The 25,793-nt window shown below is 48.6% G+C and overlaps 1 protein-coding gene across 1 annotated transcript in view; it reads left to right on the top strand.

Moving 5' to 3' along the window:
* Positions 1 to 25,793, top strand: part of COL13A1 (collagen type XIII alpha 1 chain) — a 65,121-nt gene that overhangs the window by 36,649 nt on the left and 2,679 nt on the right. Inside the window, exons 20-37 of the mRNA XM_054174720.1 lie at positions 1,058 to 1,111; positions 2,833 to 2,919; positions 3,609 to 3,662; positions 3,866 to 3,910; positions 4,423 to 4,491; positions 6,218 to 6,241; positions 7,686 to 7,739; positions 8,173 to 8,217; positions 8,505 to 8,657; positions 10,137 to 10,181; positions 10,992 to 11,033; positions 11,527 to 11,553; positions 13,313 to 13,393; positions 15,730 to 15,765; positions 18,257 to 18,310; positions 18,644 to 18,697; positions 19,453 to 19,488; positions 22,881 to 22,967. Of these exons, the coding sequence (XP_054030695.1) occupies positions 1,058 to 1,111; positions 2,833 to 2,919; positions 3,609 to 3,662; positions 3,866 to 3,910; positions 4,423 to 4,491; positions 6,218 to 6,241; positions 7,686 to 7,739; positions 8,173 to 8,217; positions 8,505 to 8,657; positions 10,137 to 10,181; positions 10,992 to 11,033; positions 11,527 to 11,553; positions 13,313 to 13,393; positions 15,730 to 15,765; positions 18,257 to 18,310; positions 18,644 to 18,697; positions 19,453 to 19,488; positions 22,881 to 22,967 (1,047 nt within the window). The remainder of the gene's footprint in view (positions 1 to 1,057; positions 1,112 to 2,832; positions 2,920 to 3,608; positions 3,663 to 3,865; positions 3,911 to 4,422; positions 4,492 to 6,217; positions 6,242 to 7,685; positions 7,740 to 8,172; positions 8,218 to 8,504; positions 8,658 to 10,136; positions 10,182 to 10,991; positions 11,034 to 11,526; positions 11,554 to 13,312; positions 13,394 to 15,729; positions 15,766 to 18,256; positions 18,311 to 18,643; positions 18,698 to 19,452; positions 19,489 to 22,880; positions 22,968 to 25,793) is intronic.

Here is a 25,793-nt window from a genome sequence, read left to right on the forward strand (position 1 = left end):
TAATCTCTGCAAGTTGGTAAGCCTTGGGGGTGTGAGGATTGCATGATGCACGTGAAACATCTCTTTATGGTAACAGAAACCACTGATATCACTCCCTGGCCTTGTGAAATGCAGACTCCTGAGCAGGACTCTGTAGCCAGGGGGCTAGCAGCTGGGTGGAATGGGCTGAATAGAAATTAGCTTCAACATTATTAGAGATCAATTAGTGGTCTTCATTCAAAAGATGACCCAGACATTGTGGTGAACTAAGCAAAGTCACTTCACCAAGTGATTGCTGGGTGCCCTCAGCTGCTCACTTCCCTGTGGCATCATCCATCTCTGTGGTGCCTCATGCAGCTCAGCATACAGGCCCTGCTCTCCAGGCATCATCTTCTGCCTTTGCCATTTTTGCTGCCCCTTTTTTCACTGCTTTTCACAATGAGCATTTGTCACAGAGCTTGGCTGCTGACTGAGACACTGCACTGCCTGTGTTTTTAAGAGCCTGATGAGACTGGGATTTGGAGTTAGGGAACGGGAGAAGGAAACGCCCTTCGGGAGAGGTGTAGGAATGTTGGCTGTGAGATCTTTGCCAAAACAGAGGAGTGTAATTCATAGTGTAATGAGGAGGTGTAGAAACTGGGATGGACTCAAGCAGTGGATGGTTTCTGTGAAAAGAGCTGAACCATCAGGGCATGGACAAAGTCCTGCTCTCCGAATAACATTCACCCCGGGCAACAATTTTTCTGGTTGTATGGAGTGTGGAGAGCCTGTGCTGAAGGACTGTCAGGGAAAAGGGTTTAGCAGACCAGAGTGGTAAGGAAAATGCACAGGGGCATCATGGATGTCTTTCCCACCCAAATTCCTTTGGAGAGAAATGGTTAAAATGATGTCCAGAGATAATCAAAAGGAAGGAGAAAAGGTCACTGTCCTGAGCAGATACTGCCAGAGAATGCCTTGTCTGTGCCGGAAGTGAAGGAAGAGAGGGTTTGGAACCAGGAGCAGCTCATCCTTTGACTCCTCCTCCAGGATGGAGATCCTGCAGAGCCAGCCCTAACCATGTCTCTTTTTTTGTCAACAGGGTGAGAAGGGACGAGCTGGTGACCCTGGGCTTCCTGGACTCCCTGGAAGCAAGGTTTGCATCTTTTCTGGGTTTTGTTTGTTTGGTTGTTTTTGAGGGGGCACTCTTGTCCTCTTTCCTTCCTCCCTCCTGTGCACAGCTCGTGACTCTTAGGTCACTGTCACAGCATCTGGCAAGCACGTTCTGCAGAGCTCAGCTGGGTGTCAGCCCCAGTCAGGGATGTGACAGGGCCACACAAAGGATGCCTTTTTGTGAGGAATTGTGAGCCTTCTTGCAGTGAGGGGAGGCCATGGTCCTGGGAACATGACCATGGAATTGTGTTCCAGTAGTTCCCCTTTAAAAGCATGACCTCAGATGTATTGTGGCATTTTGGCCTCCCTCCTGCTCCAAGATCCACCACGTGTGAGGAGATGAGCTTTTTGAGTGCTGCACTACTGTGCTCTAAGTTGGAAGAGTAGTCTTGTGCTGGGAGAGACCCAGGGCAGGAGCACAGCAACTCTGGCTTTCCCCTGTGCTCTGAGATGAGGACAGAAGTCACATCATTCATGTCAGACTTCCACAGGGCCCTTTGCCTTTGGTGACAGGGACAGTGTACTGAATGCCAGTGGCTGTCTCAGGAAAGGACAAGGGCCTGACCTGCTGGAAAGCAACTTTGTGGAGAAAGACCTGAGAGTCCTGGGGGACACCAGGCTGACCAGGAGTCAGCAATGTGCCATTGTGGCCAAGAAGGCAAATGGCATCAATAGGAGTGTGGCCAGCAGGTCAAGGGAGATTCTCCTTCAATCTACTCTGCCCTGGTGAGATCATATCTGGAGTACTGTGTCCAGTTCTGGGCTCTTCAAGAAAGACAGGGAACTGTGTGAAAGGGTACAGCAGAAGGGGCTATGAAGACTATTAGGGGGCTAGACCCTGTCTTATGAAGAAAGGCTGAGGGACTTGGGGCTTTTTAGCCTGGCAAAGACTGAGTGGGGATCTTATCAATGCCTATCAATGCTTTAAGGGTGGGTGTCAGGAGGATGGGGCCAGGCTTTTTGCAGTGGTGCCCAGTGACAGGACAAGAGGTAATGGGCACAAGCTTGAGCAAAGGAAGCTCCCTCTAAGGGAGGGCAGAACTTCTGTGCTTTGAGGGTGGTAGATTACTGAAACAGGCTGCCCAGAGAGGTAGTGGAATCTCCATCTCTGGAGTCATTCAAAGCCTGCCTAGATGCTGTCCTCTGTAACCTGCTGTAGGTGAACCTGACTTGGTAGGGGGATTGGACTAGATGATCTCCAGAGGTCCCTTCCAACCCTTACCATTCTGTGATTCTGTAATGACCACTTGGTGCAAACAAAGTTTTCTGTGTTTGTATCTGCTCTGTGTGAAGGATGTGGGCTGGAGGGCTGACTGGCTGGTGACTCCTGCCTGAGGGAGACATACCACCAGGTGGTTTTATCAGCTCAGTTTCAACAGTTGTGTTCAAACTGGAGGCTGGGGGCTGAACACTTCCCATGGGCAGCTTTATGTGTCCCTGGAACAGGAGCTAAGCAGCAGCACTGCAGCCAAAGGGATGGTGATAGCTGTGACTGCTGGCAGGGCTCTAGGTGGAGCCCACAGTCAGGACTATGCTGGCCTGGTTCCTGGACAGCTGGTGGCTCTGGAGCAGCAGCACTTCTGGGCTCTCAAGAGGCCAGCTGATAGCCCTTGTCTTGGGCCCTATCTCGAAGCAAACAGTTTGGCAGGTGAAATCATGGAGATACTGATCTGTGACACATGGCTTGTTCTTCCTTGCAAACAGGGAGAGAAGGGAAGTGCTGAGAATGCCCTAGTGGGAATTAAAGGAGAACCTGGCCCTCCAGGTCTGCCTGGGCCCCCCGGACCAAAGGTGAGAGGTTTTTCCTCCAGTGAGTTTGGTGTTGTGAAGGATTGTATCCAGCACAAGGTGTGCAGGAAGGGGCAAAGGTTGCATTGATTTCTGCCATCCTCTGATTACTTGCAGAAAGGCTATCAGGTTCTGTAGGGTGATCTAGTTTATTGTTTCAAATGCTGAAGGTGAAAGACTTTGTGAACTGTGTTTTGGGGAGGAATATGCTCTCCTTGTGCTCAGATAAACCCCCTCTAGGTTCTGTGAGAAATCAGTTGCTCAGAATCAAAGACAGCTGCTACTTCCTGTGGTATCTGAGGCAGGGTGGACACAAGGAGGCAGGATGCAAGCCCTCCAAGTCTCCTTTCCCCTTCCTCTTCTACCTCTGCAAAGAGCAACAGCAGTAAACTCCTGGCCCTCGGTAAAGGACACCAAGAGCCCTTAAATCTGAGATCCCATCTCAGATGTGCTTGGAACAGCTCTCCTGTGGACTTTGGATCTGTACTGGGCGCTTTCCTTCATGCTGAATACTCCCTGCATGCTGGGTGGAAGATAAGGGCACCTGGTGTGAAGTCATAGCAGGAGATTTAGGGTTACCTGAGGAGAAGGAGGCTCAGCAGGGGCACTTGGCTGGTGCAGTTCTTCCTCCCGGGAATGCAAAGCCAGCAGTGGAGTCACAAACCCATCCTTTTCCTTTCCTTTCCTCCCAGGGAGAAGCTGGTGACGTTGGCCGGCCTGGCGCTGAAGGGCCACGGGGGGAAAAGGTACAGAGTGCTTCTGCACAGCCCCACTCCAGGCTCAGTAGCTGCATATTCATTGCTACATGTACAAAACTTAGCTGAAAATGTGCATTTCAAAATCAAGCTGCCTAGTCACAGGCTGTTTCAGAGGACTAGCAGAGAACAATGATTCCTGAGTTCAAGCGAAGGGATAGGCTCTGCTTAACATGATGTTGTTCTTGTTACAGGGAGAACCTGGCTCACCAGGAGACCAAGGACCCATGGGCCCAAGGGTAGGTGGCCCTTCACTAACTCTTGAAGACTTTTGGCCTTTTGTAGGGGTCTAAGGCTAGTGGGACCACATTGACACTCTGGATCAGGGCTCTCTTTTCCTGACTGATGTTCTCACCATCACTGAAAGTGCTTATTATAGCAGGGCAATGGCTAAGTTTGAGACAGGCCAGTCACTCCATGCCATCATCAGAGGACACCCCCACCTTAAGGGGACAAAAGTGTCTTCAGAGCCACCTCAGGGTGAATGCTTATCTCATTTCCTGGGTTCTGGCCTCAACTTCACCACTTACCAAACCTCCCAGCTTTGATGGTCATGGCACGGTGATCTGGGTTTGTCCAGTAGTGTTTCCTCTACCAAAATGTGCTTTTAAGAGCTTTGTTTAAGAAATTAAAAACTGGAAGCTTATGAAACAGGCCCCCCTGAGACCCCTTTTTCAGGGTGAACAGCATCTCTGAGTACCCCACAGGAAGGGCAATCTCCAAACCCTGGCTAAAGAGCTGGTATTTGCAGGGCCCCAAAGGAGAGCCTGGGAAGGATGAAATGATGGACTATGATGGCAACATCAGTGAAGCTCTCCAGGTGAGCAACTGCCCTCCTGTCACATGAGGTGACTGCTGGGTGCTTTACTGTTTCCCAGAGGATGCAGGAACAATGCAGACCTGCTTCCTTGGCAGTAGCAGCAAAGGAAGTACCTGGTCATTCTGCAGTCCCCTTTATATGGTGTTTTGATAGATACTTAGACACCTTGTTTAGTGGATGTATTAACAGTAGAAGACAGAGGTGATGTGAATCCCCTCAGGAGTGGCCCATGGTTTGAATAGAATAGAATAGAATAGAATAGAATAGAATAGAATAGACCAGGTTGGAAGAGACCTTCAAGATCATTGCCTCCAACCTATCATCCAACAACACCTAATCAACTAAACCATGGCACCAAGCACCCTATCAAGTCTCCTTCTGAACACCTCCAATGATGGTGACTCCACCACCTCCCCAGGCAGCCCATTCCAATGGCCAATCACTCTCTCTGTGTAGAACTTCTTCCTAACATCCAGCCTAAACCTCCCCTGGTGCAGCTTGAGACTGTGTCCTCTTGTTCTGGTGCTGGTTGCCTGGGAGAAGAGACCAACCTCCGCCTGTCTACAACCTCCCTTAGTGTAGTTGTAGAGAGCAATAAGGTCACCCCTGAGTCTCCTCCTGTCCAGGCTAAGCAACCCCAGCTCCCTCAGTCTCTCCTCACAGGGCTGTGTTCCAATCCCCTCACCAACTTTGTTGCCCTTCTCTAGACACGCTCCAGCAAGTCAACCTCCTTCCTAAACTGAGGGGCCCAAAACTAGACACAGGACTCAAGGTGTGGCCTAACCAGTGCTGAGTACAGGGGCGAAATGACCTCCCTGCTCCTGCTGGACACACTGTTCCTGATCCAGGCACACTGCAGGCTCATGTTCAGCCTACCATTGACCAGTACCCCCAGGTCCCTCTCTGCCTGGCTGCTCTCCAGCCACTCTGACCCCAGCCTGTAGCACTGCCTGGTGTTGCTGTGGCCAATGTGCAGCCCCTGGCACTTGGATGTGTTCAATCTCATGCCCTTGGACTATGCCCATTGTCCAGCCTGTTGAGGTCCCTCTGCAAAGCCTCTCTACTTTCCAGCAGATCAACTCCTGCCCCCAGCTTGGTGTCATCTGCAAATTTACTGATGATGGACTCAATGCCCTCATCCATATCATCAGTAAAGATGTTACAGAGCATGGGGCCCAGCACTGCTCCCTGGGGCACACCACTGGTGCCTGGCTGCCAGCTGGCTGTGGCACCATTCACCACCACTCTCTGGGCTCAGCCTCCAGCCAGTTCCTAACCCAGCTCAGAGTGCTGCTGTCCAAGCCAGGGGCTGACAGCTTGGCCAGCAGTTTGCTGTGGGGGACAGTGTCAAAGGCCTTGCTGAATTCCAGGCAGACTACATCTACAGCCTGCCACACACCCACCAGGTGGGTCACCTGATCATAGAAGGAGATCAGGTTGATCAGGCAGGACCTGCCCTTCCTAAACCCATGCTGTTGTAGATGCTGAAAAGAATTGCAAAGCTTCCTCAGGAGTGCCTGCTGGGTGATGTGCAGTGAGCTGTGCCCTGCTCTGGTTGTAGAGTAGCAGCCCCATGGGACTCAGAGCTGGGGGTTTGCTTTTGCTCCTGTCTCATTTGGGACAATGTTGGTAGAGACCAAACCCCCTATAGGAAAAAAGTTAGTTTTCAGATGACTGTTTCCCTTTTTGGTTTATTTCTTTTAACTCTATTATTATTATTTTCTAGGAAATAAGAACTTTGGCCTTGATGGTGAGTTCCCAGCTTTGCTGTGTGATTTGAAGCAAGTAGTCATGTGTCCATCCTGAGCAGCTTAGGTACAGCTAAAACATTTGGCCCTTGTGAGTGGGAGCTACAGTTGGGGCAGCTGACAGCTGAACAAGAGCTCATCTTGCCTTCTGGTCTTGGCACTTGAATTCTGTGCAGGCCTTTTATTTCTCCACTTTGAGAAGTAATATGTGCTGCTCAGAAGGGGCAGGGAAGAGCAGGGGTTGCTGACCAGAACATTAAAAAGGGAGGCCTTGGGTGCCTCACAAGAAAGCTCATACTGGGAGTCTGTGGTGGACACTTTGTGATGAAAAGACATAATTTCACTGCATGTCAGGCTGTTTGACATAACAGCCCTGCACAAAAGTGATCATTTAAGCCAGCAGTGACTAGAAGCCCTTTGAAGACAAAGAAAGGCAAAGAAGTCAATTTGAGACAAAATAAGAGAATAAATGCCCTTTTATTTTGCTTCTTAGGGAAAGAGCACAAAAATGGGTGTAATTAGCATCACTTGCTAGGCCAGCCTTCTCTCTAGGTCTCCTTAAGCCAAGAGTGATCAGGGAATCTGCCCAGAATCACAGAATTGTCAGGGTTGAACAATCATCTAATTCCACCCCCTGCTTCCATGGGCAGGGACACTTTCCACTACATCAGGTTGCCCAGAGCCACATCCAGCCTGACCTTCAAAACCTCCAGGGATGGGGCTTTCACCACCTCCCTGGGCAACCTGTTCCAGTGTCTCACCACCCTTATGGTGGAGAACTTCCTAATGTGCAATCTAAATCTACACTCCTCTAGCTTAGGTCCATCCCCCCTAGTCCCATCACTCCCTGACACCCTAAAAAGTCCCTCACAACTTTCTTGCAGCCTCCTTCAGATGCCGGAAGGCCACAAGAAGGTCTCCTTGGAGCCTTCTCTTCTTCAGACTGAACAACCCCAACTCTCTCAGCCTGTCCTCATAGGAGAGGAGCCCTAGCCCTCTGATCATCCTTGTGGCCCTTCTCTGGACGCATTCCAGCATGCCCAGATCCTTCTTGGAATAGGGGTTGCAAATACTGAGTGGGCATCTAGCCCTGCTTAAGCTGTGCTTGGGCTCCAAGCAGCAGTGTTTGCTGTGACCTCTATTCTAAATATACTTTTGTAGATAGGAAGGAAAAACCTTGTTAAGCTCATCCCAGTTTCAGGAGCAGACAGCTGTGGTCATTGTTTGTTTCCTTTCATGCAAATGTGAAGAAATAAATAGTTATCCACAGCTGGCCTGCTGCTCACTCAGGACTCTCCTCACTCGGCTTCCCAAGCAAATGCAATTTCAGGAATCCCTGGGAAAACTGCCCCACTATCTCCCTTTAAGCTCAGAAGAGCTCTTTGGTATCAAAACCACAAAAATGATGATGTTGAGAATCTGAAAATGAGTTTTTTCTTTATCTAGGGACCCCCAGGACTTCCGGGTGTGGCTGGACCTCCAGGGCCACCAGGACAGAAGGTATTTGCTCAGCTCAGCACTTGCAGAGCTAAGGGAAACACAGAAGCAGTATGGAAGAATTCCCCTTCTGTTCTCTCTGGCCAGCACTATCAGGCTGTCCTGCTGGCCTCTGCCACTCCTCCTCATGCACAGTATCCTGAAGATCTCTTTTCCCACAATGATAATGCCATATCTGAAAGATGAAAGTCCTTCCTACTTGCCCTCCCCTTTAGGAAGCAGCTCATGGGAACAGATCTCTGCAGGGATAGTGCTGGCTGGGGACTGTTACAGCTGTCAGGATAAACAAGGCTGGTGAAATTCTCAGGCAGTCACATCATGTGTTGTTTCAAGAGGGGGTACCATGCTTTCTATCATGACTCTTAGTTAGCAGAGCCCCTGCAGACAGTTTCTCTAATGCCCACCCTTCACCATAGTTGTTTTCAAATTGTTCCAGGGTGAAATTGGCTTGCCAGGTCCTCCAGGCCATGATGGAGAAAAGGTAAGACATAGTGCCTCTGTGGGTTGCTCTTTCCTTCCATGGTCATTTCTGGAGTTAGTATGTTCCATCTCTGTCACAAAAATGAGCATTAATAGTTCACCAAAGCCCTGTCTTAGGAGAGGTGGCTGGGTTGGCACAACAAATCTCCTGTGTGCTGCCCTGACTCCTCCAGGGGCATTACTGAGAGTGAGAGGATTAGAATGACAGAGGCTCTCAGCTAGGGGCTCACTCTGCAGGAATAAGTTCACTGTCACAGTTTCACTCCGTGTTGTGTGGGTTTCTTCTAGGGTCCACGTGGCAAGCCTGGAGAAATGGGCCCCCCTGGCCCTCATGGACTGCCAGGAAAGGATGGACCACCTGGAATAAAGGGAGAACCAGGCCAGACTGGGGTCACAGGAGAGAAGGGTGACAAAGGAGAGCCAGGACAAGCCGGCTCACCGGTGAGTAAATTGAAGGCTCTGGGAGAACTGCTGGCTCTCCTGGTTATGAGGCAAGGTCCTGGGACTTCTCAGATACCTCAGAGCCCTTCTGAGGTGGGTGCTGGAGGCACCTCGTTGCTGCTGTGTGAAGTGTGTCAGTACAGAAGCAAGGTCTTGGCTCCCTGGCAGATGTGTTGTCCTTTGTGCTAGAGTGGCTGTCCTCAGCTGCCTGCCCTGCTCTCTGAGCACTGTGCTTGCAGCCTGGCCTGTTGCTTACACTGAGCTACCACTGTGAGCCAGGCAGCTGGGGTACCAGCATGCACCCTCCTCGTGGGGCAGCTGCATGAGGTAACCCCTTGCATCCCTGCCACTAACAGGGGCAGAATGCCCAGCCTCCCAGCTTCAGTCTGTCATGTCCCCAGCACCAGTCGGGAGGGTTTTACGCAAGGAGTTTTTGCCTCTCTACAAGATTTCTGGGATAAAGACTTCTGCTGTCACAACAGTCAGCAATGGGAGAATAATTCCTAGCAGGCACTCCCATAAACTGTGTAACCATGAGCAGAGCTTGGAGACAGGAAAGCAGTTCCCCATCCCCACTCTAGGGACTGGCACATCCACGGTGACAGGAGGATGTTCAGGCATTTGCATGTCCCATTTCAGTACTAGTGAAGTCCTGCATTTCTCTGGGCACCTGATAGTTGTCTGGGTTTCCACTGTGTTCTTGGGATGACCAGAACCAGCCATGATGTTTCACATGTGTCTGCCTGACCTAGTCTTGCAAAAAATCTACAAATTTTTCTTGATCCATAGGGTCTTGATGGCCCCACTGGAGAGAAAGGCGAACGAGGTGACCAAGGGATGCCAGGACCATCAGGATTGCCAGGTCCCATTGGACTTCCAGGATTGACAGTAAGAGTGAAAAGGACAGGCTGTTCTTTCCTGTTTGGTAAAGAGCAAACAAGAGTAGAGCAGCATGCAAGGGCCCATTCCTAATGTGCTGAGTATCTTGGGAGCCTCAGACTCCCACTTATGTGCTGAGGTGTTGCTGAATGCCCATTAGGTCTTCAGCAGCAGTCAGGAACCCAGCTGGGCATTATCTGCTCCTGGAGGGGCTGGCTCTGGCAGAGCCTCTGTGGCTAAGTCAGCTGAGATGCCTCCTTTGCTGGCAGCATGGTACCATTAAGACCTCCCTTAGAGGCTGCAGTGCAGTGGAGAGGTGTCAGGACACTGTTGGGGTAAGGCAAGAAAAGTCCTGTGGCACTTCCCTTGTACAGCCATGAGATGCCACTCCTGGAGGCCTCCCTCCCTGTGTGGTGACTCCTCTGCAAGCAAAGGTGCAGGAGAGCTGCAGGTGAAGCTGTTTGTGTAATTTATGGTATGATCCCACTCCTCTTTTGGGGAACTGCATCTTGCCAGCATGTGGAGGGTTCATGGATGGCTTCTGATGGAGTGAGACTCCAGAGGATGTCTGGTGGTGACAGGGTCTGTTGTTGTGTGCAGGGAGAGAAGGGTGAGCGTGGAGACAAAGGAAGCCCAGGAGAATCGGTAGGTCACCTTCCTCATTTTCCTTCTGCGGCCCTGGCGGTAAGGGAGGGATGACTTGGCAGCAGTGCTGCTGAAAACCAGCACATCCCACCCTCTTCTGGCACACCCCTCACTGAGATCAGCAAGCTTTTTCTGGTGGGACTGAGTTGACAGCCACCTCTAGCCCTACATCTCCCATACACAAGAACAGCCTAGCTCAGGACAAGCTATCAATGATGAGTGCCTAGGGAAGAGCAGATGGGCATGGGAAGCAAAACAAATTTTTCCTCGGTGGTGGTGGTGGTGAAGGGATTTCTTGAGCAATATTTGCATGCATCCACATACATGGTTCAATAGATCTGGGGTTCTGCAATTTGCCCTTTCTCCCCTCAAAGCTCACGACTAGCTTTTCTAGCTCCCTGCAGCAAGGGTCACACAAGGCTGTCAGTGCACCCTTCTGTGTGTGTAGAGTCAGCCACCTTCTTTCCTATCATCTGAAACAGCTGCTAGCTGTTGACCTTGTGCCTCCTTGCAGGAATGGTGGTAGAATAGTGGAAGAAGACCTTTTGATTTTTGGCAAAAACTCAGTGCTTTCCCTCTTCCTAAAGACCTGCAACTGCTGCATAACCCTTATCAGAGCCCAGCTGCTGTTTCTCAGCTACTCTGTCCTGGATTGATGCCATTTCCTAACACAGTCCTTAGCAGGGATCTGGGTTTCCAAACCCAGTAGAGCTCTACTTCATCCTCTGTCCTGCCTCACCTCTGAGCTGTTCCCCGTCACCTGCTGAAGGAGCAGATTATGACAGTGACTTCTCTTGCATTGCTTTCTAGATATCTGGCCCCCCTGGACCCCAAGGCCCACCAGGACCCCCAGTAAGTTTTGAGTGCTTCACCTGAGGAACAAGAAGAGTGATGATAGAGTGGGAAGTGGCTGGGGAGGGTTCTGGGTGGAGAAAAGAACCAGAAACACTGCAGCATTGAAACAGGAACATGCTTAGTATCCCTTCCAAAGCCACCCCCAGGGTAGGTCAGAGCCACGGTGGGCTAGGTGGGTAAAGAGAGAAGGTTACATTAGGCTGAGATGAAAGGGAAGACAGTAGCAACACGGGATGGATGGGATTGAAGGGATCAACTGCAGAAATGGCCTTAATAGCAAGCCTGGCCCACTGCCAGGTTGTTCTTGGCGAGCCTCCTCGTTACCAGATGAGAACGGTACATCAAGTGCCCTCTACACAAATAAAGAGGCCTTCAGGCTGAGCAGTTGTGCTCTCAGATGATGGAAAGTGAAAGCTCTATACTGCAGGCTGTGATACCTGAACTTTCAAGCACATCCTCAAATGTTACTCATCTCTTATCTTTCATACAGGGTCTTCAGGGCCTACCAGGACCCAAGGTAAGGATGCTAAACATTACATCCTGAAATGTTGCTCGAGTAGTTCCAGGTACAGGGATTCCCTTCTTGGCTTTCAAATGTTACTTTTCTTCCATCTTGGTAATAGGGCAAATCCTTCTGGTTATTTTTTTGAAGGAAATGGATCAGCAGCTCTTACTTGAGGACCCAGAAAATGGGTCATTCTCTTCTGTTTTCACCCAGAAAAGTGAGAAGTCACTAGCCCTTGGATATCTTTCCATGAGAACACAGCTGAAATCTTTGTCTGAAGGGTGACTGAGTTCTAGCTTAAAATGAGGTCCTATACCCTGTAACCTGGCTGTAAAACCACTCAAGAACATGATTGTTCTTGGTGAGGAGAAGCTGTCTGACCTCCCTCTCAAGGTGTTTATACCCAGCCTGCACCATTGGTTTCCCTGCTGTAAAACAGCAGCTAGATGAAAGCATCCTTGAGTGGAAAAGCTCAAGGAGAGCTGCCTTTTTCCTCTGGCATCCTTGGCAAAGACCAGAAAATGTAGCAAGTGTTCTGGTGGTGTTCAGGACTTGGCTCCCAGCACCATTTGAGTGCTAAAGGGGATAGTGTATTTATCCTGACTCATCTTTTTCCCCCATGTAGCTTACAGCTAGAGTTACCTGTCTCACTTATCTGTACCTCACTAGCCACTGCTATGCGGTGTCTGGAGAGCTTCTATAAGGTGCAGCTGTCTTTGGGAAGTGTGCCAGGCAAATGGAGGTGAACACCTGGCGCAGCACAGACTGGATTATAGGCAGAGGAAGTGCTGCACCGGTTCCTCCTTGAGCAGAGGATCCATTTGGCTTACGCAGCCAGTGCAGTGAGGTGACCCAAGTGTGCAAGTTTTTGTTCCATCCCTGCAACTTGCAGTGAGTCTCTTTGTAAAGAGTATCTCATGCCCTTTGCACACCCACCAGATGTAAGCAGCTTGCAGGTGATGGGGCAGTGCTGTAGGGCAGTGAGGCACAGCAGGATGGAAACCAGAGCCCTGGCAGAGGGAGCCAGCAATGTGGTGTCCTGTAACCACAGAGGACTTCAGCAAGCAGAAGGACTGATTCTGTCACAGCTTGGTTCTTCTGATGCTTCTGTTTCAAAATGCAACCAAGATAATCTTGCAAAATGCCTTATGAACAGGATGGGGGGAGAGAGGGGAGAAGCTTTGGGTTACACTTTGAATTTATTAAATAGGAGCAACTGGTTTCACATTATTTTAGATTTTATAATACTGCACTGAATAAAATGCAGCTGGAATGTGAATGATGACATTATTGCCACCCCCCCCACCCCAATTTTGAATCTGATGTTTCTCTTTGCATTTACAGATGTCTTTCCAAAAAAAAGATGTTGGGATGGTTTTTCTGCCAAGCTTGTAGACTCCTATCATTCACTTCCAGTGAATTCACATCTTAAAATGTGAAACCACGTGACCAGATAACTCCTGATTACTTTTATTTACTCACTGCAATAGCAGAGACAGCAGCACAGAATCGAGCTCAGTTCCCCTTTGACCATCCTTACCCACTGGGCCTGAATCTCCTCTTGCTGCTGTTGACTTAAAGCAGGTCACAGTGATGCAGAGGTCATTTGACTGATACTGGTTATCTTCAGACTGGGCTGAGAATCAGGCTAAAGCATTGCCCTGCTGCCTCCTGTATTCTCTCTGCTGCTCTGGGACTCTTGGAAGGGGGGAATGTTTGTTATATAAGTGGTGTTATGGTGGGTTTATTTTCTGCTCCATCCTTCCTTTAGGGGGAAGCAGGGATTGATGGAGTGAAAGGAGAGAAGGGTGCCCAGGGTGAAAAAGGAGACAGAGGGCCACTAGGATTACCCGTAAGTATCCAGGAAGCAAGCAGCACTCGGAGCCAAACTTGTATCAGCGGTAAAAAGATCCCTCAATAGGAGACGCACACAGGGGTGTGATGTGTGATGTCCAAGAGAGAGGTGATCTATGAATAACCCTGCCTTGGCTTTGTAAACTCAAAGTCTCTGTTTCTGTACAGCACCTTCCTCTCTTAGATCTGCTAAAGCGATCAGTGATCAATTCTCGCTTCTGGTGGGATGGGGAAAAACAAGCAGTAGCTCTCCTGTGGCTTCTTTGCACTTCAGGGCAGTGGGACAAGACCAGAAACAGGAGTCAGGAAACACCTTCCCAGCGGTTCGTCACTGGGGCCAAGCTCTGTACAAAAGCTTGGTGGCCCTGAATGCACCCAGCTTTTCTGCTAGCCAAAGCTTTCCTGTCCCTTCTGCCATGGAATCAGTGCTTCCCCTGACAGGGAGAAGTGTTCTGTATTCCCTGCTGTGTGTGAACTTGGTCATGTTAGAGTTAGTGATAATGCCCTGCTTGTCTTAGCAAAGAAAGATAGTGCCAGAATTGTAAAGAAGTTACAGGAGCTGTAGACAGCAGCCTGAAGGCAAAGCCCTTGGTTCACATCTGCTAAGAGCCTCCTAGCCCACTGGCTGGGCTGACCACTGGTAATGGATTAGTGGTAACTCAGTCCCACCCAGTTGCTCTACCAGCCCTGAAGTGATCTCCTCAAAAAAAGCACTGGTGGCAGAGCATGCCTTCTCCTGCTGGACATACTGCCTGGAAACAAGCACTGCAAGGTGCATCTTGTGTGCTGTGTGACTTTGCTGGCCTGTGCTCCATCACCCAGACCCCTTGTCCCTGACGTTGGCTGAAATGTCCTGTCTTTGTTTGTAAAATGTTTTCCTCTTTCAGTTGTTCTGTAGAGCAGTTACATCCTCTCTAACCCTAGGCACTGAAGTAAGCTCATCATGAGTGCATTCCCTGTGGCTCCAAGCAGAGCTGGCAGGGAGAGAGTGATGCTTTCAGAAGGCTCAAATGCTCAAACTGCCTCAGTGAAGCAGGGAGAAGTGAAAATCCAGTCCCCATTTTGCCCAGAGAAACACAAAGGGAAGCTTTCTGTGTGAACAGTTATTCCCTACAGCTTACATCTTATCAGGACATGGGAATGAGATCCTTGTGACAGTCTGCACAGAAGATGCCCCAGTAATTATCCTGACAAGTTCATCAGTGCAGCAGGGAATGGGCTAGCTGGTTCCCCTACAGCATTGAGCCCCGTGAGAACCCGGCCTCCTTTGGCTTTTGCATGATTCTTTTGAGCTCTGGAGGGTGAAAGACTTGGCTCAGAACGGCCCTCTTAGAAATGTTTTGTGGATGGATCAACAATATCAGCTAGCCAAATAGGAAGCATGGTTACTGAGCTGTTAGGAAGATCAGAGAGAGAGTGTGGGCCTTGTATCCCTCTTCAGAGCTACCCAAGTCTCTTCATTAGTTTTTCCATGCCTGATCCGGTGTGTTTTCAGCCTGTCAAGCTAACTGCAACGCCAGACAGGTGCTGAACTATTTCAAAGGCAGATTGTAAAATCCCACAGCTGGATCTGCTGCCTTTTCATGCGTGACTTAGGGCTTGCCATCACACCAGAAGTTCAGCACGAGTTGTCGCTTGTCTCCAGTAGCCTTGGGCTCTCTGCATGGCCAACAAGCTGAGGAGTTTGTCACAATGGAGTGGAGAAAAAGTATTTGGTACTTAGAGTTTACCAAAGCTTTCTCTCCTGGTCACTGTTAAAGACAAGACATGCAACAAGATGAGCTACCTGTTCTCTAAACTTCCAAGCAACTGGCAACTTCCAAGCAACTCTCCCTCTTTCTAAAAGATGCAGAGTGGAGCAAGCAGCTAAGCGTTCACCTGCAGGACCTGGGTTTCCTGGTAGGAGCTCGAATAGCTGATGGCTCTATGGCTTGTAAATGCATCTGTGACCAGAGGCCTTGTGTCTAAGCCTTGTGTCTGGCCCATTGCCCAGACTGCCACAACTCCACTGTCACACTGGTTTTTTTTCATCACCTGTCACAGAACAGCTTCCTTGGGGTGGGGTTTTCTTGGTGGCACTGAAAGGGGGAAATCTGCATTCTTAAGGGGATCTGAAAGCTGCAGGTCAACATTGTGTGTATTTGGTGTTGCTATGTTTGTGTTGGTTTGCTTGTAAGTACCATCACCTGTCCTTGAGATCTTAATTTTTGTTTATTGCAAGCATATGTTTGTCTCAAGTCACTGCTTTACTCACCTCTCCCCTCCCCTCTCCTTTCCCTGCCCCTCTCCCCCTCCTCTTGCCTTGTTTTTGTTAACCCTCCCCCATCTGTCCAGGGTGCTTCAGGTTTAGACGGCAGGCCTGGACCACCGGTGAGTTCCGTTTCTCCATTACCCTATGTTCCTCCTCCCCAGTATCGTGACTTGTCTCGTCTCTTCCACCACAGTCTTGTTTATACCAGGAATAACCTCATTTTCTCCAAAGCAGGCTTGGCAGGATGGTTACACTTGGGCTGAGAAGCGATGTCACATGCTTGTCCTTTTTGATGCTAAGGGTCTGTCTGGATCCTGGGATGACAGCCACTTGTTCCACTTTCTCGCAGTAGCTAGATGAATGAAACTTCTGCATGGTTCCATGATGCTCTCTTCTCCTGTCCTCTTCATTGTGAGGAGTCTCCATCTCGTTGTTCTCCATGGCAGCCTTGCTTGCTGCCTGTTCATGAGAGTAGCTCCTCAGTTTTGTCTTAGGTGTGGCCACACCAGTATGCTTTGTCCTGTGAGCGAAAACCTTTGTGTGTTGTTCTCACAAACAGCACTGGAATTGCATCTAAAAGATGTTCTGAATGCAGGATGAGCTCCTCACATCTCAGCAGCAGAATGCCATGAAACTTCAGCAACTGCCCACACACCTTCCTTAGTCCCAGATACCTGGAGAGACAGGTGGTGGGGTATGTTCTGGTCTTAGGATATGCATCTGAGAGGTTGTAACATTTAATAGTGGAGCAGGAAGATGCAGGATTCCTACCTCTCATGTGAAGGATGTGAAGGAAATAAACTCCTTGTGCCTAAGCTTCTCGGTCTCTCAAATTCAGAATGAGAGAAGGCAAGCTAACCTGGTTCTGCAGATCATTCTGCTCTTCTTGGGTAACAGCTGCTAAATAAGGGCCATATATTTTTAACCCCTCCTGGGAAATCACACATCACCCATGTGCAATCCATTTGGCTGTTTGAAAAGAAAAAGCAATTTCTCCTCCTTGGTGTAACTGGAGATCAGCTGCTCTTAACAGAAGCTGAATGGCAGTTTTCACACTCACTTGTCTGGGAAAGTATAGATGTAATCTTAGAAGTGTGCAGGTGAGATCTCAATGTATGTCGTGGCAAGAAATGATCCTAAAGTGGTGCATAGAATCTGTGCAGTGGGTTGGAAAGGACCTCTAGGGGTCATCTGGTCCAACCCTTCTGCAGGTATATCCCCAGCTAGATCAGGTTGCTCAGAGCCTATGTGGAGGCAATTAAGATTTCCATGATGTGAACTCCTGTGCACAAATCCAAGGGGAGCTTGATTCTTCTCACTCCCTTTGCTGTGCTGAAGTTGTGTGCTGCACGGACTGCTTCACCACTTACATTCTGTAGCTCTTCTGATCCATAAGCCATCCTGCTCACATTGCAGAGGTTACTTTAGTGATTGCAAGCTCCCATTAAAAAGTGCAAGACTCTCTTCCTTAAGGCTGTTAGAAAAAGGCTTCCCTGGGCTGGAAGGTTCCTCCTCTGTTCTTCCTAGAATGCAGGTAATGGGCCTCAGAAGTGTCTCATTGTTGAGGCTCCATGAAGGAACTGCAGCTCCATACCTGAGTGGTTAGCAGAGCTCTTGACAACCTAGAAATATGTGCTGTAGGGTTAGGAAGGTAATTGCCTATCTGTAGTCTGTAGTGAGATGGATGCTCTGCACATGGCAATTTCTGAAGGCTCTGCTTCAGCTAGACTGCAAAATGTGGCCTGGGAGAGCTGTAAGAGACCCTTCAACAGGGGTCACTCCACAAGTTCAAGGAGTCTATACAGAGCTTGAAGTGCCTGAATCTTTTTCTTAGCCAGAGGAACTATTGCCTGACTGCTGCACAGCCCATACTCAAGCTAAGCTGTGTGTGGGTTAATTTCCCAGAGCCCAAGCAAGTCTCAGCAGCACTGGGAAGTCAGTTGGGTGTGGTAGTGAGAGATGGCCTCAGTGCCAAGGAGTTTGTTAAAAGATGGAGCTTTACTGTCAGCGTGACTGAGAGCCTGGTGCAGTGACATAACTGGCAGAAATGGAGCAGAGGGACTGGGACTGAATGGTGCCCCTCTGAGTTTGCATCTGCACTCATCTCTGCAGCACACTGTCTTGCATGGCTGACTGGCTGCCTGCCACCAAGTAACCAAGCTGCTTTCATTTTTGCTCAGCTTAACTGACTCCAAGGGAAGGAAAACAACATAATGAAATAAAAAGAAAATTGCCTATCAGAACATCTTTATTCTGCTACAGCTTTCAGCCTTGTCTGATGTAAACTAGAAAGGTACAGTTCCCTGCTGTGGAACTGGTAGAAATGCCTGCTGCAGTACTTTCCAAGAGATGGCTTCAGAATCAAAACTGAGGCGTTGTAGAATGGTGCTGATCCAATGGAGCAGTTTCCATGTCCTTCAAATGGCCTCTAACAACTGTTGCAAATCCATTGCCACCAACACTGAAAGCTGTAGTGATGCTAGGTGTCTTCTGCCATCAGACTGTCCTTCCCAGCTGTGCTTTTTCCTCAAAGAGCAGCAGTGTCTCCTGGCTGTGGTGAGACCATAGAATAAAAACCATCCTGATGTGTTTTCCTTCCTACAACCACAGGGTACTCCAGGACCAATTGGGGTTTCAGGACCAGCAGGACCAAAAGGAGAAAGGGTGAGTTTGCTTCAGAACTGGCCAATGTTCTGTGACTTCTTTGAGGGTTCCACAGCTCTCTGACACAGAGAAGATAAAGGTTCTTCTAGAGCTGGAGCTGCTCTATTCTTGTGCAAGACCCTCAACTGGACATCTTTGGGTTTTGAGTCTCTCATCCCTGGGGTTTTTAGGTGTTTTGAAACAAGTTCTTTACTTGTCATAGAACCACAGAGTGATGGGGGTTGGAAGGGACCTCTGGAGATGGAGTCCAACCCTTTTTGTTCTATAGTGCTGCTGTTGCTGTTTGTACCAAACAGGAATGTAACCATTTCTACTCTTTTGTCTCTATTTCAGGGTAGTAAAGGAGATCCTGGAGTTGTAGGACCAATGGGGCCAGCAGGGCTTCCTGTAAGTATGGGAGTGCTAGGGATTTGTTATCTACAGTGCCTGTTCCCTGCTGTGGTTGATGGCTTAAGATGCTGCTTGTGATTTCAGCCAGGTTAGGTGTTAAAGAACCACAGTTCTGAGCTTGTGTACGCTATGGGAGCAACAGGAATACCTTGGTAGCTTCAGAGTAATGGCAGACAACAAAGTGGATGAAGCTGAAGGGAAACTTAATTCACCTTGGTCCTCAAACTACCAAAAGAAGCTGCACGGGGCTCCCAGGATACATATCTCAGTCCAAACACTGCTTTTGAGCTCCATTTACACTTCCCACAGCCTGGGTGCCTGCCTTCCTCCTGTCTGAGAGGGCCCTGTCCTGCCCCTGCAGTGATGATCCTGCAACTCCACTGTTTGGGGCTACGTGTTGCAAAACGGGGCCAGTGTTGGAACTCTGGTTTTATGTAATCTTGGAGCTGCTTTTTTGTTTAACACAAAAAAAGAAGTTTGCTGCTTTTTATTCAGGGGCTGCTGAACTAGTTTTGGTTTCAATTTGAAGAACCTTAGAGTAGCAGTAGAGGTGCTACAAGCTTGGATGGTCTAGGGGAGGTGAAAAAGTGGTGGAAAAAGAGGTGGAAAAGTTGTGGATTCTTTTTGCTGTAGAGCCATTGGTACAAATGGGAAAACTAAGCTCCTGGGTGCTCCCATTCCTCTTTTGGAGTGGGGAATACAATAGGGCCTACTTGGTTTGAAATATTTCTCTTTGTATTGCTGCATTTCAGGGTTTACAAGGTCTACCTGGTGACAAAGGAATCCGGGTAAGCGACCAGACAAACTTCTTGTATTTGGTTACTAACTTCTTCATGCAGTGCTAGACTGGTTAACTCCTGAGTAACCCCAGAGTAGCTGGCATGTAGTGCTGTCTGCTAGACCTTCTTATAAGTAACTTTACAAACTCGCATTTTAGAAGGTGATACCTGTCCCTGTCACCTGGGACATTGTGGTAATACCTCCACATGAAAGCCCTAGGATGGATTTTCACTTGACAGATCATAGAATCGTAGAATGAATCATAGAATGGCTTAGGTTGGAAAGGACCTTAGAGATCATCCACTCCAACCTCCCCACCATGGGCTGGGACACCTCTCAACTAGACTCAGCTGCTCAAGGCCTCATCCAGCCTAGCAATGACTTCTGGATGAGAGTCTTTGCATGATTACAGTTGTATAAACATGCCAGGCAGTTCAGTGCAGTGCACACATCTATGTCCTTCTGCCTGTGCTCACACACAGCCACACACCTTCCCTTCCCAAGGCCTCTGGTATCACCTAAGTTGATCTTGAAGTGTAAAGTTTTGTAGTGCATGTGCCCGTGTGGTGATTTTATTATATGAATTTGCTTTTGATACTTAGTGGGTGTTCTCTGTCCTTGATCTGCAGAGGATTTCTTGCCTCACTCTGCACAGAGTGAGCAGTTCTGGAAAGCAGTAGCTAACTGGCATCTTAAATTAGGGGAGAGAGGTCCAAGTCTCATGGGAGCTCCAAAGTTCTCCCCTTTTTTAATCATTGCATTTGGGGCTTTGCTTCTTAACTTCTCCTTCGCTGAGATGTGTTTTGTTGTGTTTGTGTGGCTTCCAAACAAAAAAAAGCTCTAACAGAATTCCTAGACTTTTTCAGCTGGGTGTTTTATCTAAAGAAAGGATCTTTCATTAGCTGTAGATAGGGTTTGTCTGAGCTCTCTCATAGAAAAGCAAATGAAATCTGGGAGAAACTGCAGCTTTGTAGAGCTGCTTTGTCTGAATTCATTAGTGACATCTGACCAGTACCATTTAGCAGAACTGGAGGCAGTGCTGGCTCCTCAAGACTTTCCCTGCAGCCCCATATCCCCAGCAGAGGACTAGGTCTGCCCTGCAGTGGGACACAGCTTCTGCATCAGAGACCTCCTCAAAAGTGTGGAAAAGTCTCTCCCAACTGCTGGAGAAACTTTGGCAGCAATTCAGCCAGGAGACTTCAAAATGAGTGAGAAGAAAGCTGTGAAGTGAGATAGGGAGGGCAGCACTCCACTTCTGGCCTGCTCTGCAGGGGCTGGGATGCAGCACCCACCTCTCTGGCAGCAGCAGATGTGCCCATTTGCAATGCCTCTATCTTTTAGACAGCAGCAAGCTGCACAGCAGTTTAAGATTTTCAGTGCTGAGCACATTACAGATGAAGATCTGCTTTGTTAAGCTCCCAGACAGTTTGCCTACCTCCTCTCTGTTTAGGCTGAGCAGTGCTTTTCAGATCCCACAGACACACCTGCTGCCCTTTGTTCCAAGTGGGAGATCAGCATTGCTGGGCCTGGGGACAGGCAGAGACAGCGTCATAGCAATGGGAACTCCAAGTAACCCAGCTGAAAAAGTGTCAGCCCTGCACTGGTGTTACCAAGCCAACATCTTCACTGTTCTTTTAATGCCTGTGTTTTTTATCTTGTGTGTATGTGTGTCTTCCTCGCTCCTACAGGTCCACCTTTGTCCCCTTTATCCCTTCCTCCTCTTCCGCCTTTCTTCCTGGTTCCTTCCTCCTTCCTCCAGAGCAACCCATGCTGCATTTTCCTGGATTATCCTCTCTGTTCCAGTGCTTGGTTCTGGGTGACTTCTCCTCATTGCCTCTCCTCTCCCATCCATTTCTCTTGCCAGCTTTAACACTTTTTTTTTTATTTATTAAAGAAGCAGCATCCTCCTGTGCTGATTTTATCCCTTAATTCCTTTAACCTTGCCCACAAGAACCCTAAATTCAGTTCCCTGCACAGCAGCCCCTTCCCTGTTTCATGCTCAGCAGCCTTAAGATTTTCCTCTGTTATACAGAAAGATTTGCTAGAGATGCTACTGGCAAATACCCACATCAGACCCTGCTTTGGCTGACCTGCTGCTGAGGGGATGGATCCTCCCTTGGTGAGGAGTCATTCCCTCAGCCACTTTTGTGGCTGGCTTTTATTGAGCTCAGGCTGCCCTTTCACAAGAGAAAAAGTCTCCTCTTGGGGTGTGATTTTCTTAGTTTGTTTCTTGCCTGCCCTGGCTCTGGTGTAACTCAACCTGGAGCCTGCAGAGAAATCGTAGTATCACTGTTGTGAGAATGACACCTTCCTGGAGCCTGTGCTGCAAAATAAATGAGGGACAGGCACCAGTTGGTGCTTAGGGCTGGTCCCACGCCTGATGGGTTTTTGTGGGGGAGCACTACTTGGAGCATCCCAAAGCACAGCCAGGCTGTGCAGGTTGTTGGGCCTGGGTGCTTCCTTCCTTCTCAGCCTCTTTGCTACTTAGCAATGCTGAGACACCCCATTGCACCAACTGCTGTAAGACTCAGGTAAGGACACTTCTTCAAGTTAAAGCTTTGCTGCTTTAGCACAGAGAAGCAATTCTACATCTTAAAATATAAAACACCTCCCCAATCCCCCTCCAGGAAACCAACAAACAACAAACATCAAAATCCACCCCCTTCAGAAAAACAACCCTCAGCTTTTAAGGAAAAGCTAGCAAACACCTTCTAAAACACTCCCATGAGCGAGGACTTCCTTAAGAATGAGAATTCAGAGTGGTAAAAAGAGTACAACTGATACAGGGTTTCTGTGCCAGTAGTGCCTTCCTGCCACAGCAGGAGAGGAACCTGCCTGAGATCAGCAGCAGGTCCTGTCATCTGAGGTACCAGATGGGCTCTGGAGCTCCTGTGGCAGAGGAAGGACCTTCCCAGGTGGCTGGAGGTAGAGCTGCAGTAGCGTGCTGCTGGTCAGAGGGGAGTTTTCCCATCCTGTGGGTTTAGGTTCTGCCAGTTCCCAGCAGGTGCCTCTCTGAACGTACAGGCAGCCCAGAGAAGCAGCCTCCTAAGGATGGTATGATGGAGGAGTGCTGGCTGTAGGCCTGTCCATAAAATGATGCCTTTGGTGCAGAGTCCTCGCAGTCTGCCAGGGTGGTGTTTTAGCAGTGGCCAACGTTCTTGTGCAGCCAAGTGATGGTTAGTAGCTCCATACCATGGTTTTCACTTAACATCTCAAAGGGTGATTTCCTACAAAATGTGTCCCACCTGTTTAGCCTTTTTTAAACTATTGCTGACATCTGTTTGAAATGGATGATCCTAAAGGTTTTTTTTTGTGTATTCTTTTTGTTTTCCTTCCCCCTTTTTTTTTTCCTTCCCCCTTTTTTCTCTCTCTCTTTCTTGGACTAAACTATTATTTGCAGGGGGAGAGGGGCAAGAAAGGCTCTAGAGGGTCTAAAGGGGATAAGGGAGACCAAGGAGCGCCTGGATTAGATGCACCCTGTCCGTTGGTATGTTCTGTTTCATGCAATGAATTCATGTTTTAAGATGTATTGATGAAGAAGAAAGAAGGAAATGTTAACACAGAGGTCTTGCAAAAGCACAACGCTCAGCTAAGGCCCAGCCTGGTTCCTACTGCAGCCTATGGCAAAGCTGTTTCCTTCAGTGGGGAACCACCAATTCCTTGAGCAATCAGGCTGGGGAGTGACCATGGTTACATTCCTTCCTCTTCCAGAGATCACAAAGGTTTGGGCCCAGGGCTTTCTCCTTTGTGGACAGAGCCCTGTGTCTCTTTTGCTGCTGGTTCTCTGGAGATGTTTAACCTCACCATGTCTATGGGATGGTAAAACCTAGCTGCTGTTTTTCTTTCCTTGGAACGACAGCCAGCTGATGTGACCAACTGAGAGCAACACAGGGCACTCGAGCTGCACTACCCAGAGGGAAAGCACAGCTCTGCTGTTCTAAATGGGATAGGTTTCTGTCAAAGTATATTGTCTGCACATCTAGACAAATGAATAAATATAGGAATATGTATCCATTTTCATCTAAACTCACACACTACAGCAAACATTGCTGAAAATCTGCAGTACTGTCATGAATCCCTGGAGTACTTCTGGATCATGCACCTAGAAATGCAGCTGCTGGGTTTCCTAGCGAGGACAGAGAGAATGGATGATTTCAAGATGGAGGAAACACCATTCCCAGCTTCTGAGATATAACTCAGAGAGGTATCTCTTGACTCAGATCACAGAAACCCAGAGAGGAAAGCAAGAGTTGATTATGCAGACAAAACCAGAAGCCCTAGCTACACGTGCTCTGGGTATGCAGCAGAGTGCCCTGCAGCAGCCCTGGTGGGGCTTGGCCTCTCCTGCCGTGCCATGGAGGTGGCTGGCACTGACTGAAATAATGATAGTGGTTGATTTCATAAACAGGGTCTCCGAGGTTTTAAAGGCGAGAAGGGTGAGCCGGGGTTACCTGGGCTGGACGGCCTGGATGCCCCATGCCCATTGGTATGGCCTACCTTCCCTTCCTGCATGCTCGTTTGCTTTATCTGTCTTGGGTGCTGTTTTCTGGAACCTTCAGACAGCTGCATGCCCTAGAAACACCTGGCAATGCCCTAGAAACACCTGGCAATTCTGAAACCATTGCACCTCTTTACCTCCCTCCATCCCACCTGCTTCACAGTGCTGTGATCAGAAACAGACCTTCCCCTTCACCCCACCATTCACAGCTGCTGGCAGCATTGCTTGTGGCATTGAAAAAAAATGTATTGGGAATGAGGATTGATTTACAGCTTCAGTTCTTCCTTTGCCTTGACTTTTAGAGCTGTTTGAAACCTGCCTCTGCACTGGCTTGGCTTTCTAGCAAGGACCTGCAATGCTTGTGTCCTTCATTAACTCTGGTTTGAAGTGCTCACATGTGGCCAGCACAGTCTGATACCGTTTGGTGTTACCTCAGTCACCACATACATTAAGATGACTGCAAAAAAGGTCATCCTCTTAGCAAGCACATGTGAAATGTACTGACTGGACACATTTCCCTCAAGTCCTACTAGATAGCTCCTATTTGTGACTATCCCCAGAAGTCCAAATGGTACTCTAGCATCCAAGAAGCTGAATGTGAAACTGCCTGTTTCCTGATATCCATCATAATCAAGTATTAAAGGATTATTATTGTGTTAGGGCCTCATTTAACCCAACTATTGTAGGAACACTTAATCTCAACTAAATTCTAAGGAGCCTATTAGAAGTCACCAATCTATTCATTTACTCTGAGATTTTCTGGAGGTGCAGCATTCAGGGGAGGATTTTGCTCCTCACAGCAGTTTCAACAACTTCCCAGTATACTGAAACTTGCACTCTGCTGACCTTTTGGCATGAGTTTCTTTGCTTGGAGATGGTCATTCCGAGCTTTATGCTCACTTAAAGGTGTTTGATGCCACTTACAATGGGGTATTAATTAGTTCAACTAGCTGGAACAAAATGTGTCCTGAGAATAACCCAAGAATAAACCCCATGTTTAGTTTGGAAGGCTTTCTTGGTTTCCCCAGGAAACTAGCCCTGAAATTGCCCTTAATATCCCTTGTTGTTTGGCTTTTGTGATGAGCCAACATCATTCTCCCTTCCAACACTTTGTCCTTTGGGCACTGCCATTGTCTTTCTGGGCTGTGACTGTAATGCTGGCCACTTGCAAAGTCTCAGTCAGTTACAGCACTGAATTTTTCTGCCACTCCCACAGGTGAAATCACACCAGCCCAGAACAAGTCCCCAGAGGATAAAAGACACTGAACCATGTCTATTGTCTCTCACTGATAAATGCCAGGATTCTAGGCAATAAGTTTTGGCTGAATGAGGCACATGCTTTCCCAGGCACAAGGATTCACCACTGCCCTGGCAGATTTCACCTTTCTCTGTCTCTGCTCTTGGTTAGGATTCGCCCCTCATGGACATGTTAGAGCCTACACTTCTTTCCATGCTGACTTTTGTTAAGGGATAGTTGCCAGAAACTCTGCTGATCTATAGATGCTTTTAAAATATAGATAGTGAGTGTTCTGGCATGTGAGCTAGCTTGGGAATGTGAATAAGCATGTTTTTTTGATCCAGCTACTTTAAAAGCTTAGCACCCAGCTGACACATCCATGTGTGCAGCTTGTGGAGGCCACGAACTAACGCTCAGTACTACTAAGCATGTTGTGTTTCCATTCCTGGCAAAATCACCTGCAACAAACACTTCCTTGTGACCCTGGACTTCCTTTGATCCCTCAGCTGCAACTCCCTGGCCTCCCATTCCTTCATACACCTAACCCCCCCATCTCCTTCTGCCATGCATTACACCAG

This window comes from Dryobates pubescens, chromosome 30 (genome assembly GCF_014839835.1).
Source record: "Dryobates pubescens isolate bDryPub1 chromosome 30, bDryPub1.pri, whole genome shotgun sequence".
Classification (NCBI taxonomy): domain Eukaryota; kingdom Metazoa; phylum Chordata; class Aves; order Piciformes; family Picidae; genus Dryobates; species Dryobates pubescens.